At 41.2% G+C, this 19,284-nt stretch overlaps 1 protein-coding gene across 2 annotated transcripts in view; it reads left to right on the top strand.

Annotated features, from left to right (window-relative positions):
- The first annotated feature begins 3,829 nt into the window (after positions 1 to 3,829).
- The window catches only part of LOC116055147 (cGMP-dependent protein kinase 1), an 87,580-nt gene continuing 72,125 nt past the window's right edge, over positions 3,830 to 19,284 (top strand). Inside the window, exons 1-2 of one of the 2 annotated variants that reach the window (XM_031306959.2) lie at positions 3,830 to 4,505; positions 14,336 to 14,502. In XM_031306959.2, the coding sequence (XP_031162819.1) occupies positions 4,249 to 4,505; positions 14,336 to 14,502 (424 nt within the window). In that variant the 5' untranslated portion in view covers positions 3,830 to 4,248. Of the gene's footprint in view, positions 4,506 to 7,721; positions 8,328 to 14,335; positions 14,503 to 19,284 lie in introns of those variants that run through there. The other variant, XM_031306952.2, reaches the window with a different exon arrangement.

Genomic DNA, 19,284 nt, shown 5'->3' with positions numbered 1-19,284 from the left:
GACAGACAGATAGATACCACATTTTCAGGAAAATAAAGAAACATTGCAAAACTGAAAAAGATACAGGCTAGCTCACACTGGATTTTGTCAGTTTGTTTGAATTTTGGAGGCTATAATATCTGCAATAAGATCTGAATCATGCAACTAAACTAAACTAAACTAAACTTATTTCATTCTTCAATCAACTTGCAGCTTGTTTCTTCATGCTGCACATGTTGTCAAATTGGTGATTGTGTTTCTCAATTAGCCTGTGCTTTATTTCTTTGCAGTGTTTTTTGCTTTTTGTATTGCCAAATTAGTGATTGCTTGTGTGAGCCCTCAGGGCCACCGTAAACATGATGAGGTCATTAACTATGTTAGTCACCCAGCACACCTGGAAAATGAGGGGAATGCAGCATTCCAACCAGTGACCCCTGACCTCCTGTTCACCTCACAGAAAAGACATTTTTTCTCTCTCTGCAGCACCACAACTAGAGCTGATTCTCACACTCACAGTCATGTCATCATTGGATCATAGTACTGGATTTTTTTCTCATTAGACTTTACTTTTCAAGTAGCGTCTAGTGCTGAAACAATTACATTAATTGATTAGTTGACAGAATACTACCCGACAATATTCTTCTCAAATGTGAATATTTTTTAAATTAGGGAATATCTTTGGGTTTTAGACTGTTGGTTGGACAAAAGAAGCAATTTGAAGATGTCAACTTGGAAAATAGTGATGGCCATTTGTCTTTATTTTGTCACATTTTATGGATCATGCGATTAAATGATTGACCTTAATTTTTTTGCCTCATAGGTGCAGGGGAATCTAGCTGTAAACTCAACGCTGACATAGTCACCTTTTAAGTTGAAATAGTGAACTTGTTAGCAAACTGTTGCCTAATTACACGTCCAAAAGATACAGAGCAACATTAGCATTCACTTGTAGTTGTGTTTCTGTCCATCTGATGAATGTAAGTCCAATATTCACTCTATTTACATCATTCTCTAAGTTGCTAACTTTGTGACAGCGCTGACAGCAATGAGAGTGAACCAAACAGTAACATTTCAGGCTGTAAAACCAAAACAACGAGTTAAAAGATGCTAAAATATCTAATATAGCCGCTTTAAAGATGATTAGTCTCCTCTTAATCTATTGCAAGTCCAGTTGCCTTTGGTCGAGAATCTTCCGAGATTCATTGATAGATTCATTAATTAATAATGAAAAATTTTGTTAGTTGCAGCCCAAAAAACTGTGAAATACACCTTATCTTCTTTATATCTGCTTTATCTGATTTTGATAAAACTAATACAGGAAGGCAGGAAGGAAGTATCATCATTGGGTTTGCTAAGTCAATTTCCTGAGCTGTGGTTCTATTCACTGTGAGCAATCTTCAGCTCTGGATATGCTATCATGTTACAATGTGAGACTACATCGATGTGATGTGAAGTTGGTGTATGATAATGTTGCTAAAGTGCAAGATTTGCTGTAGTGTTTTACGGGACTGGAGAGGCTTCAAAATAGATTGCCCCGGGCTACAGCGTCTCTCCCGTCCTTGTCCCAGGGCGTCTCTCTCCGTCTTTTACCTTCTCCCAGGGTTCATATCACCTCTCCTGAGATGGCGGGCCCAGGCAGGGGGCCAGCTGGTAGTGTCTCATTGGGACGTCAGGACAGACAGAGAGCACAGTAAGATGTAGTATCAAAGACATCAGGGGCTCAAGGGAGAAGACTCTCCAGAGAGGCAGCAGCATACCACTCCTACTTAAAGTAATCCCTTCTAAGGTTTTCATACTGGCATGATCATGTGTGTGTGTGTGTGTGTGTGTGTGTGTGTGTGTGTGTGTGTGTGTGTGTGTGTGTGTGTGTGTGTGTGTATGTGTGTGTCTCTGCAAGGATTTTAGCTTTGTGAATGGCTACATAAATCTTTGCATGCAATCGTGTGCGTGGGTGATGGTGATGTGCAAGCATATGTCTGGGTATACCCAAGATACCTCTCTCTATTTCATCTGTGTGTGTGTGTGTGTGTGTGTGTGTGTGTGTGTGTGTGTGTGTGTGTGTGTGTGTGTGTGTGTGTGTGTGTGTGTGAGAGTGTATTACAGGAAAACAGTGACTAATGTCTGCCCTCTTCTCTTCCGTAAGTTGATCTGTCCCTGAGGCGAACGAGAGGGCACCGTTTTTTCTCTGCCCAGAGATGCTTTAGAAACACTGCAAAGACAAGCACATGAAGCCTACAGGACTTTGTGAACTCAATGGCGCCTGTGAACGTCCACTCCCGCGCACAGTCAAGAGCATCTATCTCTGGGTGCCATGAGGTTAACCTGCCATCCATTACCTAACTCACAACATCCAAGGGAGATGACCTATGTAGTGCTCAGACAACACAAGCTGAAACTGGTAGTGCAGCATTACTCACTCTGTGTAAACACGGGAATAGTCGAGTATGGAGGCTACACTGATACACCTTTTAGGCCAATGAGGCAGATATAGTTATGGCGATGGTGTAATGAGTGTGTATAGGTACAGGTGCTGATAGTGGGTATTGATTGTGGTAATAACATAAGATCAAAGACATTGTAGATTGATGATATTCTGCATCTTTTTGTCCAAATGCATGAATGCCCTTTTCTTGATTAGGATGTCAGTAGTGCTTTTTCAGTGCATCTCCATGGATATGGATAGGGTCACATATGGTGACACTTAATTTACCACTGTCGTAATGGGCACAGTGTCTGCTGCATACATAATTAATCGATCACTGTTTTCCACATTGATAACAGCACGACCCGGGTCCTCACCTTGTCTTTGAGTGCTGATTGCATTCACTTTGCCGCTCATCATTACTGTGAGACACACTCACAGAGGGAAACAGCAGTAAATAAGCTGATCATATGTGCTTCATGATGAGAACCACTGCAATGTACACCTGGTAAGTCTCCACAGTTAAGCTGGTTATCACAAGTCTCACATGATGGGAGATGAGGGTGAGGACCAGTTATGGTATGCAAAAGACCCATACAGCCATGCTTTCCAGCAACAAGCATTTATCTCTGACCCAATAAAAAGTGGTGGAATAACAAAATGCAAGCAGTAGACAGGGGTGGGATATGTTGAACGACACCAGCAAAGGGAAGATCTGTTAACTCTATTTTTAACTCGGAATCTTAATGAAACATCCCCCTAGCACCCATGAGCTCCCTTTTCCCCCCTCAATGAATTCATTGAGTTGAAACAGATTTAGGCAGCAGAATGAAAAATGGTACATAGAAATGTCTGGCTGGGTTTGGAGATTAATATTACAGCAGGAGAAGCGATGATCTATTACTGAACTGTCCGCGCACCATTCTGAGGATGAAAGTGATGAGCACTGTTGCCAAAGTATGCAATTACTGATTACTCTTATCAGAAGGATAACACCCTACAAATCTATTGTGTACATTAACTTTACTTTATGCATACAATAACAGACATGTCTGAATCATCCATTTTGTTGTTCAAGTCTGAATTTCTATTTTAATGTATACACTTTGTTGTTTGTCAAATGGGCCTGGATTTCATGTTTCATTATCCATACTTTATTTATTTTTTACTTTCTATTTTTTTAATCATTTGAGTTCAGATAAAAACATCAATACTTTAGTGCAACCTCTAGCCTATGAAGGCCATTTGCCTGATTACTTTAAATTCACTGATGTGTGCTTACACCATATATAAAATGTGACCACTGCAAACAAGCTATAGTCCAGTCCACTGTCCTATGAAGCTAGTGCGGGACAATTGATTTTTTTTGCAATAGGACAGGGAGGGGAGCTCAAAGCGGGCTCGGGATTGTGCAGATAGATGGTAAACAAATATTTGACAGCAGCAGCACTGGGCTTTCTCTGTGATGTGTTTGCAGTGTGAGACGGTGAACTACAGGAGTAATCTCGGCTCTTTAGTACCCAGTTTGACGGTCTGCGTGCGTCCTCGGAGAGGAAGAGCTGCTGTAATTGGTTTCTCAATGAAGGATCATCAGCAGCTCCCCGGAGGCTTGGTGGACTGTAGCGAAGCGCTGCTCGATCAACCGTCGGCTCCCCGGCTTTAAACACCGCTTTACTCCTTTCTTCTGCAATATAAACACGTGGACAGAGGATTCTTGGAGCATCATCATACTGCGCGTATTTAGAGGGGGATTTGTGTCCGTTTTCACAACCTGTGCGAGTGCTGGGAGTTAATTGTTTTTGTCCGTATCGCGGAGAATCGCGGCAAAGTTTAACGCAGATTGAAACATGAGTGACCTGGAGGACGATTTTGCCAAGATCCTACTTCTAAAGGAGGAGAGGATACGGGACTTGGAGAGGCGTCTGGCGGACAGGGAAGACGAGATTCAAGAACTCAAGAGAAAATTGCACAAATGTCAATCTGTTTTGCCCAGTGCTCAACTTATTGGACCGAGGACCCGCAGGGCACAGGGCATCTCCGCGGAGCCTCAGACACACCAGGACCTGGCAAGGCAGGCGTTTCGGAAATATGCCAAGTCCGACTGGTAAGACTGTTTGAGCAGGCATTTGTACTTTATTGCACCATTACGTCCCTATGCCATCTTTAAATATCTTTCGGAGTGTTTTCCCTTCACTACCAGAATCAAAATGTTTGCCATGTATGGTTGTGAATCTGTTATTTATAAGGAAGCACAACTCTCTCTCTCTCAACAAAAATGTGATTAAGACCTGAATGTGCATGTGTTGATAGCAACTCCACTCAAACACACTCACACACACACGCACTCTCTCACACACACACACACACACACACACACACACACACACACACACACACACACACACACACGCACGCACGCACGCACGCACACACACACACACACACACACACACACACACACACACACACACACACACACACACACACACGTTCTAGTGACACTTCAGTGTTCTATCTACACAAAGCTTTTCTTTCTGTCCTACCTTTTCTTTTCTTTTTTCTAAATTGGAGATGGAGACGTTTGCCATGAATGGACGAGCACTTTCATTCTTAGGGGCCGATGACGCAGCTCCAATGAGAGCTTCAGAAAGAGCTCCTAATTGATCAGATCCATCATGGCAGTCCCACAGGACACAGACAGGAGGAAGTGCGATGCATTATTGGCTTTTAGTAGCTGGACGCTGAGGACCCGAAGTGCATGTCTGAGGATATTTAATACTCCATTAGAAAACGCTTTGTTTGACCATATGCTTCCTTCATCACCTTTGGGTGCCCGTTTTAGCTTCAGGGTATGATTATGATTTTGAGGGTTTCAAATGAGGCCTGAACCTGAATAGTAATGAATTAGTATTTCATACTTTTCACGTTGTCTCAGTCTATTCCGTTTGATTTTGCTGTAATTACTTCCAGCAAAACGTTTGATATTCTCCGTCTTCATCTTTTCATTTATTTTTTATAGTCATTTCTATTATAACAATCCAATCAGGATAAATTATTATTTATTAAGATGACTAGACAATTTCCAGTCTTCATTTCAACTGCAGACAAAGCAGATCATCGTTTGCACTCATTAACTGATAATCAGTGTGACTTCAAACTAACACAAACGTCCACAGAAAGATTCCTGAGACAAGAAAAATGAAATAATAATACTTGAGAATGAAGTATGGAGGTCATGAATTGCCCAGGTTCATTGAGAAATAACAAGCTTCATTCAAGACAAAACTAATAAAGTATAGCCTACTTCTCAGCCTTTCTATAGGACCAGTGTTCATTCTGAAAATAGTCACATTATGCGTATGCTCAGCTGATGAGGCACAATATTTGCTTGAATGGCCTTTCAGTGGACAACTTGGCTAATTGCACAAGGCCATGAACTCGGTGCAGAGAAATGGTAGTAATCCTGCATTTGTAAAAAAAAAAAATAAAATAAAAACACCGGTGAGATGATGTGATTGCTCTCGGTGCCAACGGTGTCTGGAGGAGTGGCTCCACCTGCACCGCCGTGCCCGCTGGGCTGCTGCGGGGTCAGAGACGGTGTGACCCCCATTAGAGTTGGGACGTGGCACCAGCCGGGGTACCGCCCCGCTCATCGGATTACCGCAGCATGGAGCAACGGATCCTGTTTCTATTGATCTGCATAGGAAAAGGGCTGAGCTGGATTGTTAGAGAGGTGAAATTCAAAGCGCAGAGGTGCTTTGAAGGACAGTGGGAGGGCCTTTTGATGATTGGAGGATGTGGGGATGCAACACTGGACTGGAGAGAGCCTGAAGACTCCAGTCACCTGCAGTTTCCTGATATGAAGGAAATGTTGCTGCTACTCAGGCTTTGTGCCCTGCACCCTCCTTCCCTTGACAGACATACAAGAAAATATGATGGTTTTTAGTTAGCTCGCAGGAGAAAGGCTGCCTCGACTTTATTAGAACTTTGCATTTAGAGAGGAGCACAATAAAACAAATCTTTTGTGGGGGAAATATATAAAGCTATTATTTTACTGTAATGACTTAAACAGGCAATACACTGTTGAACAGGTGTTCCTCACAGTTCCTTTATCTCATGTAATGTCTCACAGAAAGCTTACATTTTATACTTTTTTTATTTCTGTGATGTCTGAAAACAGGTTTAGCATTGTTTGCAAATCTGCTGATGTGTATTTGTTTTACTTATTGCACACAGGACTACTTGTCAGTCACATGTCAGTATTTGCAATGATTACCTATTTCAGTCATCCAGTAGGATCATTAAGTGTTGGGCATGTTTGCCTGCAGAGCAGAGGCATGCCACCTTGTTGTTGTTGGGCTGAGTTGATACTTTATCCCACCACACGAGGGCAGCTGCGATCTATTGTTAGACCAACTGGCTCTCTCCAGGGTGGTTGACCGCTTTTTGTCAGGAAGAAGATGCTTTTTACTACCACACCAAAAACACCTATCCTCAGAGCCAAAGAAATGTCCTTCACCTCGCTTTTTGTCCTGGCTGTCAACATGTGACTCTCCATCCTCTCAGCACAGTAATTGCTGTTGTGACTCCTCATCCTATCAGATTGTCCTTGGCAGTTTATCCTCCTCTGAATTTGTCCAGAGCACAGGAGGCCGAATGCGGTTCCTGAGCTTCAGATGACTCACTGGGATAACGTGGACAGTAACCAGCAGCGCTTAGAGTCAACAGATTAAATGAAATGTGGAGCTGCTGTGGAGAGTTGCGAGCATCAGTCATTCATATCCGTTGCGGCTGTTGTTCGGCAATCTCTAAGATTACAATATTGTTTTTTTTGCCTTCAGCACCTTCACTTGCTCCTCTATGGAATCTGTCACAAAAATGAATAGTTCCTATCAGGGATTTGGTTAAAGTCATTTAGTTAAATACACAAGTAGTCCATCACAATACAAACAATAGATGAAGAAAAAAAACCCGCGTTGTTTATTTTAACAATGAGGTTCATTAAGTTTCCATCACCTTCAACTTCCATTAAGGCTCCGGTGCTCATCTATTTTCTATTTCTAACTCAGCTGCCTCAGGGCGATCTGCTGAGGTATGATGACATAGCAGTGGCTTTCTCACTGAGTCCATTATTCATGTTCGACGAGTGCGACTCTCTTTGAGTGGCAGACTGCACTGTGCCACAGATTCCTGTAGGCGCCCTCCTCGCCATGCGCTCTCTCCAGGTCGCAGCCTGACGCACTCTGGGAGGACGGTCCTCCGCTGTCACACCGCCGAGGGAGGGAGGGAGAGAGAGAGAGAGAGAGTGAGAGAGAGAGAGAGAGAGAGAGAGAGAGTGAGAGAGAGAGGGAGGGCAAACTTTGCGCGATAGTGGTTGAGACGCTTTACTGGCTCACCTTCGCTATCGCAGCAACCACCGGACATACCTTCGCTTAAATTCCCAACATCCGCTCGTGACGGACAACGGCGAGGATTCCCCCCCAGGAGAGACAGGGGCTGCATCCTCTGAAGCTGTTCATGCCGGATAAAGTTTATGAGCAGCGTGGTAGAGGAGAGGGGATAAAGACTAGACCGCAAACCTTTCGATAAACTTATTGGGAAGTCTCTCGTCGCCAACTGAAATGGGCACCTTGCGCGACCTCCAGTACGCGCTCCAGGAGAAGATTGAGGAGCTGCGCCAGAGGGACGCGCTCATCGACGAGCTGGAACTAGAGCTCGACCAGAAAGACGAGCTTATACAGAGACTACAGACCGAGCTGGACAAATACCGCTCCGTTATCAAACCGGCAACCCAGCAGGTCCACAAGCAGAGTGAGCTGCATGAGCAGCAGCGGACGAAGAGGCAGGCAATTTCGGCAGAACCCACTGCCTTCGACATCCAGGATCTTAGCCATGTCACCCTACCTTTCTACCCTAAAAGCCCACAGTAGGTGTCCAAATTATGAACGCATAACATTCACCTTTAATAACGAAAATGATAATACGATTTTAAATCAGCTCCAGTATGAGTTCACCTTTCTGATTCACTAATGTTAAGTGTGGCGCAGCAGGTACGACACCTGTAGCACAGGTGGATGAGGTGGTGAGCTCTCTCTCTCTCTCTCTCTCACACACACACACACACACACACACACACACACACACACACACACACACACACACACACACACACACACACACACACACACACACACACACACACACACACACAGGAAACGGTCCAGTTACCAATTGTTATCAATAGGATTTTCATCAGCTCGCTGATAAAGGGCTGGATATCAATACGCCTGATCACAGCCTAACATGAGAGAGAAATTAACTGTCATCCTGTTGATGGGAATTATAGGTTTAGAGATCTGGTGTTGGCTCTGTGTAATGTACCAGTGCCCATTTTATACAAGCTGTGATTCTGTCACAGGCTCTCTGTGCACCTTATGATTTGTTTAGAGCTACTCTCTCTCTCTCTCTCTCTCTCTCTCTCTCTCTCTCTCTCTCTCTCTCTCTCTCTCTCTCTCTCTCTCTCTCTCTCTCTTCTTTTCAAACTCTCCACCAAACATCTCTCTCCTGCTCAGCTTGGTCTGCAACATGAGGTCTGGTTGTGAAGCGGAAACTGTCTGTTGTGAAGTAATCCAACATTAAACCTGAGGGTTGTGTTATTATAAATTAAACACTTACCCCCCTGGTGTACAGGGAGAATATCTTCATTCTGAGAGCACGTTAAAAAAAAGACATATTGAACAAAATCAATACATTTTCAAAACTAAATCCAGATTTAAAATGCATATTGGGATATGTCATATCACTTAAAATGAGCAGAATGAAGTGTTCGAATTAAAAGTATTGATCTTCTTTAAAAATCAATTATTTGAATTATTTCCATACTCATGTTGGTGTTTTCAGACTTTGCATATAGATCAGGTGTGTCATTTTTTTCTCGACACGCAAACAAACAAAGCTCAAAAGATTTCATCAAAGAAAATAAAAAATAAAGGGGATTATTTATCTGAGCAAGGAAAGGTCATTAGTCTTTGTTATACCTGTCAGCTCTGTTTTCTTGTGTGGTATTTTTTAGTTTTCTTTGTCTCCCTGTCATAAATAAGCGTGAGACCCTGGACACTGGCTTGGAATGGCAGATGAGGAAAACGCAATACTGTGACAATTTGATACCAATGATAGTAAGATTTTACTGCATATGCATTGTTCCATTAAGAGATTTCCCAAAGAGACTTCATTCAAAGAGACTTTTAGGGAGACCTTGAATGGAAGACTCTTTTGCAAAAAAATATTGACTTTGTCCTGCATTTTGACATTTTTTGAACAACCAATGAAGAGTTTAATATCTTGGCCGTTAAAGAGTTTCAATTTAATCATCTGTCAATTATGATGGGAAAAGAATGATTGCACGATTTGAGATGATAATCCCCACAGGGAAACTGAAAGAAAATGTCATGATGGAATTGAAAATGATCTGCTTCTTACCAAGAGGTTGTTTGAACTTCCATCAAATAGTCAACTATAGCTTAAATGTTCTGCTGAGTGTCTGCCGCACCTTTTCGCACAGAATTACATTTTGCTCACTTTATCTCTCCTAATAAGTATACATGAAAAAATAATGATTGGAAAGCAGCGGACTGTTGAATGCAAATGACTTGAGCGTGTTTGAACACTGTTATCTTATTGGTTCAGCGTTATTATCGTTATTCAGTTTGTTTGTACGTCTCTGCTTGAGCAACTTGCAAAAGTTCAAGAGCAATTCATTTATATCCAAGTTATTTTGTTTTTGTGAGACTCTTCTAACTTTTGTTATTGCTCAATTGAGAATAGAGTTTTTCTTTTTCTTTTTGATAAACACAAGTGCCTTCATGGGATAAAGACAGCTCAATTACATTTTCATTTTGTTTTGGTTATTGAAGTGTAGCGGTAATGCCTGTTGGATTTGGCTAAATGTTTAGATTTTTCTTTCATTCTCACCCACTTTATCTTCTTTACAAGACCCATACAGCGTTCCTTACACATACGCTATCCATCCCTCTCTCTCTGTCTGCCTCCTATTTCTGTTAGCCTCTCCCACTTTTTTGCCACCCCTCTTCTTTTTTCCCCCTAAAAGAGCATATTTTCTCCTTTTAAGGAAGGCTGAACATGCTCAGCCCTAAACTTCACTAGTGGATGAAGGCAAATATATCATCCTCACAAAGGAGAGGAAGGCAGATGTTTTTATAAGGGTCTGGTTAGAAGACGTTGCTCAATGTTGCTATCAGAGGCTCAAGTCGGGGGGGTCCAGATCAGGGTTGAGAAGGCCAGAAATCTCCTGGGAGTAAAGTAACAAAAAGAGGGTCAATGAGGCACATTTTCAGAGGGCTGGAGGTCAACTAGGAAAATAAAATATTTACATTTTGTTCCTGTTTGTTAAGTTAATAATATGCAGAAAGCAAGCATCATAAGGATCATCATATTCCAGACTGGCACTTAACAACTTTACTAAGATATACTCCCTAAAACCTAGTGGGAGCAGCCACCATTAAAACTAAATCATCGTCTCCTCCGTGTGCAGTCTGCTGAAAAAAGAAAAGAGGTTTGGGAGGAGCAAATATTGTGGGACAGGAATTGCAAAATAGGTGCAACACCTGAGTCTTTTTAACTCAATTCCCAGGAGTAACTTGTTCTGACACTCAAGGGCAGAATAAAACAAATACCTAACAAGAAACCCTGGTTCAAATAAATGAAAATCCTGAGACTCTGGAAACTTGTTACAACACTCTTTCATCTTTCTCATATCTGTGGTCTAACAAAGGAGTTCCCTAAAGTAAATGCTGAAAAGGCATGTCCACCAATGAGAGGGGAGTATGGGATAATAATGATGCTGCTATATAGGAAGACAGTCTGAAAATCTGACTTTTGTACAGTGGCATATACATGGCGAAAATTCAATATACTGGGATGTCTGATCTGTCACTGAGATTAGTATATAAATCCAGTGTTTGTACTTTATTTAAATAACTTAAGTAAGTAATCTCTGTTTTCCTAATATATTGTGACAACTAATACATTATTGGTCTTTAGTTTAGTTCCATACTTTCATCCCCAAGCATCACTGCTGAGAGAGATTAAAAGCAGAGCTGTTTGGGGATCCACAGGAATAATTGAAAATTCATCAGTGTTGAATGCAAAACACACATTAGGAGAAAATTGTTTTGGATATTTCAGCATGCTATTTTGAGACTCAAACTAAAACTAATCACTCAGCTGATGGTGTCAAAATGATGATCTGTAAATGTAGGCCAAGGTTGAAGATTTACGTGCCAGCTATGATAGCTGCTTCTCAGGGCATCACTCACAGTTTTTCATCTGAAGGAGCAACAGTGTTTTTTCACAGATTCAATCATGTGTCTCAAGATTGAATGGATTCAAAAGCATCCGTGTGACCTTAAACAATGAATGGAAGCTCTTGAGGAGGAGTAAGACACTGACTTTAAAACACGACCTCACTTTACAGATGAATGTGCAGAGGGATTTATAGTGGCTGTTTTAAAAACACAGGCATGCGCATAATGCTTAGTACATGAATCTAAAAACTAAATTTTCTAAAAAAAATGGGCACTGCTGATATTGTATCATGGCAGACATTGACGTTTTAGAACTTGAAGTTTGTGTAGCTGTGTGGTTTGTGTAGGACTTTGCTGCGGGGCTGGCAGCAGGCAGGGAAGCCTGTGTGTTGAGGTAGCGCTGCTTCATAAATGCCTTCCAGGTTATTTGCCCAAGCTCCTCAGGTGATCAGTGTCAACAATGCACCCATAAATCTGTTTCTTAAAAGGGCACAGAGCACAGAAAGGCAAGAGGCAGTTCACCAGTGCCTTTGAGTCCTACCAGCCAGGAGATAGAGAGTGCTTTTAGGGAATACAACTTTAGCTTCTCAGGAGGGGACTCCTTGTAGGATTAACCCTGACACATTTTAACCTCATTCATCCAGCTGACACTGTCAAAACCGACAATGCAGCACTCAGCCGAGCAACTCTGACTCTGGTGATGACATGCTTCAATGAAGGAGTGATCTTAACTCACTGTTTAGAGTCAGCTTGAGATTTCTCTCCCGTCTCTCGACAATTCTTTGACTCTTGCTTTGACGGTTTCAACCTTCGCTGCGCCTTGCTCTCATTCACCTGTTGTCAACACGCGGACACCTCTCAAGAACAAATGTCTCTCCTCCGTCAATAGTACATAAATAGCATCTGTGTTCTCCTCGATCCAAATGATAATTTGACATAATGTCCCCTTTTAGCCCGCCTGACAAAGTGCTCTGTGCACTGAGCTGCACCTTGACGACTGCACATCAGCTTTTACAGTTAATTACATTTTCTCCCTTCCTTGCATAGTCATTGCAGAACATACCTGCCTGTGGAATGCCCTGATGCAGTCTTTAAGGCCTATTTGGCTTTCAGAAGTGCACCCCTGAATGGAAACAGTCCATTACCATGGATTTAGCTATTTATTGACTTGTTGCAGCATTTGGAAAAAAGGTTTTACCCTGATGTCTTTGAATTGAAGATAAGTTTTTGAAAGGCTACTGTGCAGTTTGAGTGAGATTTTAATTGCCTTAGAAATAATCAACATTCCTGCCTGTTGAACTGGTCAACATCCCTCACTGGATTTTAGAGAAATATTTTAATCTCAGCCAAGGTTTTTGCTCAAGGTTTGTGTGTGATACATTTAGACTCTTAGTACTAATTTCTCTCTCTAATTCTATCTCATTTTAGCCGCTTTCCGACCGGAGAGATTTTTGCAGTTCCTAGAACATAAAATTCCTAGAACGCTTTTTTTCTCGTGTTCCGACTGGACCAATTTGGGGAATTTTAAGTCCCTCTGGCCGCAGTTCCTGTAACTCTTTCAGCTCCTACTTCAGGGCAGGGTCTTTTCTCTTTTCCCTTTTCAGCATATGAACCTAGGTGAACGAGGGTCGGGTTTCTGGTACAGACAGACCAACAACGGGACAATTTTAACAATTTTCGCCATCTTATTCATCACTAATTTCACTTCTGACAATGTTTTAGGCGAGAAATGAACTGTTTAGATTTCGAATATAGGCAGTCTAGCGAAAATTGATGCCGAATTGACAATTTGCTTCAAAGTTTTCAGAGTTGAGAAGCTCCATGAAGTGAGGCGACAGCCAGCAGGCGCCTGTCGGGGCCGCTAGCTCGTCGCTTGGCCAGTCATGCTCAGAGACCCCGCTGTAAGCTGGAGGTCTCTCAGACCAGTCTCGTAAATAAGAGGCTTTTATTTCGCCGTTCGTTTGTTTAAATATCACAACACATCCATCCATCCATCCATCATAAGATTAACGGGAACCTGTGGTTAACTGTCTTTTCGGAGTTAAACTCCACAAGCGTGTCCTGTGGCTGGCCGGCCGTCACACACACACACACACACACACACACACACACACACACACACACACACACACACACACACACACACACACACACACACACACACACATAGTCACACACACACATAGTCACACACACACACACACACACACACACACACACACACACACACACGTCCACAGCGCAGCAGGCAGAGGCGGGGGAGAGAGATACCTGTTTCTCTTCAGGAGACTTGTTTAAATTATGACAAATATGCTATATACATTAGATTTAGTATTTAGTTCATACTTTTTTTGGTGTATTTGTTTTCTGATTTTAACGCTATAAAGACCGTTGCCGTGCTTGCATCACTCCCTTACCCCTCCTACCAGTATGGCCACTTGGCCAGTGCGAATGCAATTGGAAAAAACGGTTTTGGGGGAGATTAGTTAGTAGATCTCTTTAGAAGTGGACTTTTCCTAACTACTTGGTCGGAAAGCGGCTTATGTCTTTCTACCAATGCTGTACAAATTTGTGTTTACAAAGTGGTGATTTTGTTTCACCTTGTCTCCAGGTCCAAGGATCTGATCAAGGAGGCCATCTTGGACAATGACTTCATGAAGAACCTGGAGCTGTCGCAGATCCAAGAGATCGTGGACTGCATGTACCCTGTGGAGTATGGAAAGGACAGCTGTATCATTAAGGAAGGCGATGTGGGCTCACTGGTTTACGTCATGGAAGGTAAAAGCACACATGAACAGAGGTAAAATGTCTATTCTGCAATGAAATGAAAACCACAAGCACAAAGAGTGCAATTACCCTAAAAAGATGTAAATAGTTACTCTTTATAAATAGATTGAAGTGGATCTGTAGGGCTGTGTCTGGTGAGCTTTGAAAGGGCCAGCCTGACAATGATAAAAAAGAAATGAAAGGACATTATTGATGGGTTTCTGCAGCACGATGAACTAAAATTCAAAAGTAGACTTTTTGATGCTGTATGATTCACTAATGTCCCGTTGATTTTATTTTGTGTGATGCTGTGTGCCTGCTGAGTCCTTTTTCTTTGATTCTTTTTTAGCAGTATTCATTCAGCATGGGGTTTTTTATTTGTATCTTTTTGTAAAATGAGCGCTGATGATACAGAATGTGACCTCTGATGACAGGAACATCAGCACGACGTCCACGCTGCCGCTGATAAGGGATTTGTGAAAAGGTATTTTTGCTACATGATTGGTCAAAACCACTATAAAACGTTTAGGAAGCCATCGTCCCTAGCAATAGAGTCGACCTCAAGGAAAATGGCCTCAGTCAGTACCTGCACAATGTAACTGATCATTAAATAGAGTTGAACATGGACATTCACAGACATAATACAGATTCAAATATAGAAATATAGCACATATAGATCACTATTATTGCTCACTTCCTCTCTCAAACCTTTATAACTTGCAATCGGCTCTCACATACAATTGCATGGGCAGTGTAACTGTTCTAATATTGATTCAAAATGTTTGGTGGAAATACTTCCCTCAAAGCCTAAATGACATGGCAGAACAGCGGGAGAGAGAAAGAGAATTAAGAAACTGGGAAGTGATAAGCTAGAATCTTGTTAGTGGGTATATAGACAGTGGCATTTAAAGGTTAATATTTCTACTAGGAAGAATGTTGATATTGATTGTTGCTACTATTATTTCATGTCGGCCACCATGTTGATTAATGGGTTAGAAATACAATTCCTGGATACCCCATTCAACCATACATTGTCAAGAATAGATTTGTGGGAAGGTACAACTAAAATAACAAGGGAATTTTTGTAAACTAAGATATACCACTTTTTAGTTTAATTCTACTACAAATCTATAATACTATAAAAGCATACTCTGCACTTGTGTTGGGATGCTAGACTGACATCTTAGAGAATCTATGCTAGACTGCCATCTTAGAGAAATAGATAAGTGTGGCTCTAGGGATGGCAATGCAGATCACTCCACCACTTTGGTCCAGGCTGAAATATCTCAACAAATATTGAATGGATTGTCATAAAGGTGAAAAAACATTATACCTGCTAAACATCAACATGTTAACATTGTAATTGTGAGCATGTTAGCATGCTGATGTTTCTTTTTAACAGAAATGCTGGTATGGCTGTAGACGTTTCGCTGATCATACCTCTGTGCTTTTACATTGTGGTATTGGCACTTTTACTTAAGGAAATGATCTGAGTACTTCTGTTGACTGTTTCTGTGTGCAAGAAGGACGTCACTCGTCGCCCTTATCTGTAGACTGCAGAGAGAAGTTGAATATGTAACTGGCTTAATGCAAATTCTATGCAAAACACAACTGTGGGCTGTACAACAGGCAACTGAGAGAGAATTTGGGGAAGTCAGGGAATTGTGTCTTTAATTCACTGACAAGCAATGAAAGAAATTAGAAATCACATCCTCAGTATTGCTCCACTGTGTTCTGTTAGGGGAGTTGTGGATGAAAACAGGAAAAGCCAGAAAGCCAGAAAGCGAGGACACAAACCTTTAGGTGGTGAGCCGGTGGTCTTTTAACGCTAGTCACCCATTCTGTAGGCATCAAGCAGATTTGAATCTCTCCCTGTAAGGGAGGCTGGGGGAAGTCGATTGAACCAGAGGTGGCTCGTCATGCTACAATAGGTCACAAATGAGCAAGCGTCACACTGACATGATGAATAGGTTCCTCTTGAGCGCAACAGAAAGAGAAACAAAAGATAAAAATCTGCAAGAGAAATAATTGTTGAGGGGCTTTGTGATTTCCTCTCTGAAATAGAGTGGTTATATGCCACTAATATCAAATGTTTGACTAATTATTTCCTATTTTCAAATCCTTAGGGTAGGCTTAACATATTTATATTCAATGAACATTGCCAGCTCTCTCTTGCTGCCCTTAACTCTTTTCTACTCCAATTTCTGTTTGTCTCTCTCTCTTTCTCTGTCTCTCTGTCTCTCTCTCTCTCTCTCTCTCTCTCTCTCTCTCTCTCTCTCTCTCTCTCGTGTCCCTTGGCTGCAGTTTTCACCCTAACTGTCCCTGGCCTGACTTGTTTTGCATAAAAAACAAATTAAGCATTAGCCCAAGGTCTGTGGAATCCCGTCATAGTCCGGGACTTTTTGATGCACGCTGACAGGATGTCTAAGTGTGCCATGCCATGTCAAACACACAGCTGTGTCTGCTCAACATTGTACATAATTTTCCTAGCAAATGAAGTGTTCAGTGCTCAGGCAGTAGTGCCATTTCTTGTTGCGACTTGGCAGGCTAATCATTGATGTTTTGCCATGGGGCTGACATCAAAATCATGCATCATGTAACCATATAAGGCGCAAGTAAACTACACCAATACAAAAAATATAATAATTGTGCTTTACATCATTACATTTCTTTTTCTTTTTTTTAAATATAAGAGCATATGCATACATTATTTATCTCCAATGAGAGCCTAGACTGATGTTTCAGAAAATATCACAGCCTCCCTGTTTAAACCTCAGAGCAGTTAGCTTTTGTAGCAGATGCACCTGATAATTAAAGATCAGACAAAACAGGAGCTGATAAAAAAGAATGCATCCTGGAACTGGCTCGCAGCCACAATGAGGCAGCTGTAACGGTTTGTTGTATTTTGGTCACATCCACTGGGCTGTAACTGACAGTCCTCTTTAAAATACTGATTGCAACTGAGACAAAAGCTCATGTTTCCATGGAGATGAGAGAGATTTTTGATTGGATGTGTCGTCTGCAAAGACCCGTACAGGTGGCTAATGATGATAATAACTGCTATTATCGTATCCAATTACTATCAAGTATTTCCTTTGTCATTAACACCCCCTTGATTTACTTCATAATCATCATTCAACTGTCATGAAATGTTGTTGACAGTGTTACGAGTAAACTTGTTAAAAGGTGAAACAGAGCCGAAACCTTAGCTTTGATAATAGAGAATTGATGATTAGTTTGGATGGCATAAACACGCACACTTAGGCCAAGATGCATGCATAAAGAACATTTAGTCCAACTTGCAATAATAATGGTGATCGTTAAAATGCAAGAAAATCATGAAAAATATATATCACGATGCCCAAGTTGACAAATTTAAATAGCATGTTTTGTCCCATAGGGATCCTAAACTTAAAGACATTCAATATAAATTCATAGAAAACAAATAAACCATTTGGGAAGCTGAAACTAGAGGATTTTTACAAAAAAAGCAGCTAATTATTTTAAGATATAAGCCTTGAGATGTTTACTTTTAATAGTTTGGTGTTGTTAAAATAAGGGTGAAAATCTGTGTTGTATTTCTGTGTCTAACTACAGTTTGGAGAAGAAAGCTTAACTGAACAGGTTTCTTCTGTTTGACCTCTTTATTGTGTTAACAGGATGTACAGTATGATGTCTCTCCTGGCCTGGTTTCCTGGTGCCAACTTTGCATTTATATTGTATAGGAATATTTTGAATTTTCATTTAAGATTCCCTTTTTGCATTTTATCTTTCTTGAGAGAAACAAGTGTTTTCAAAGAAAAAAAGGCCTAGCTTGGAGGATGCAGGCATACGTGATATTGACTTTAAATTGTGTATTTTCTTCTATTTGGTATCTTTAAGGGAGAACAAGCCAACTGCCCTCATGTGTATATTTTAGTTTTACTACATGTAGAGGGAGGGCAGACTGAAAAGTAAGGAGAAAGATTCAGCTTAAAACCCCAAGTGTTCACAGTACATTGACAGGTTCTTTGACAGGTTACCATATTCAATGCAACCATTGATGCACTGAAGACCATTTCCTTCAGGTGGAGGTGTTCAGGGGATTTGAGAATATGCCCGGGATTTGACACTTTCTCAACACAAATTGGATAGAATCCCAAGTATTTAATTTGACCTGTTAGGCAAGGTAAATCTAATATTTTGACAGATTTCTTCAAGAAAACGTCAGGTTTAAGTGAGGCTTAAATCGTATCCTAGAATGTCTGAATATTTCAGAATTGAACAATGTGCTATTTTGAAGCTTATGCTGAACCACTCCTGACAGTCATTTTCCTTTCCTGTTGCTTTGACTGAGATATACCTCTGAATAACAATGAATAGCAATGTTTAACCACTGTGGCCCAATACTAGTTTCTCTCTATAAGGGGAGTATTTGATGGTTTTGACTCCTTGATATGACAGTCAAAACGCTTGGTAGATATGATTGTGTATGTGAGCATCGACTGATCTGTATGCATGCATCTTTAATCAAATATAAGCAACACTTTTAATTAAGAGGCACAGGTGTCTGTTTGCATTTCATTTCATGGCATATTTTATCCTGTGATAATGTTCTTTAGTATCTACCAGAACCTTATCACGACTCTGTCACCTTGTAATCTACCTTACAGGCGCAGTTAGTAAACCCTGACATGAAAGCAGATCTCCAGAGCTCTTCAACATTTTTTTTTTTTTTTTTAATCCTCAAAAGGGAATTGTCAGCCATAGTATAAAATATATCAGTTTGTCATCCTAATGCTCATGTCAACTTAA

This window comes from Sander lucioperca, chromosome 15, assembly GCF_008315115.2.
Source record: "Sander lucioperca isolate FBNREF2018 chromosome 15, SLUC_FBN_1.2, whole genome shotgun sequence".
In the NCBI taxonomy this organism is placed as follows: Eukaryota; Metazoa; Chordata; class Actinopteri; order Perciformes; family Percidae; genus Sander; species Sander lucioperca.
This window is presented reverse-complemented; position numbering and strand designations above follow the sequence as displayed.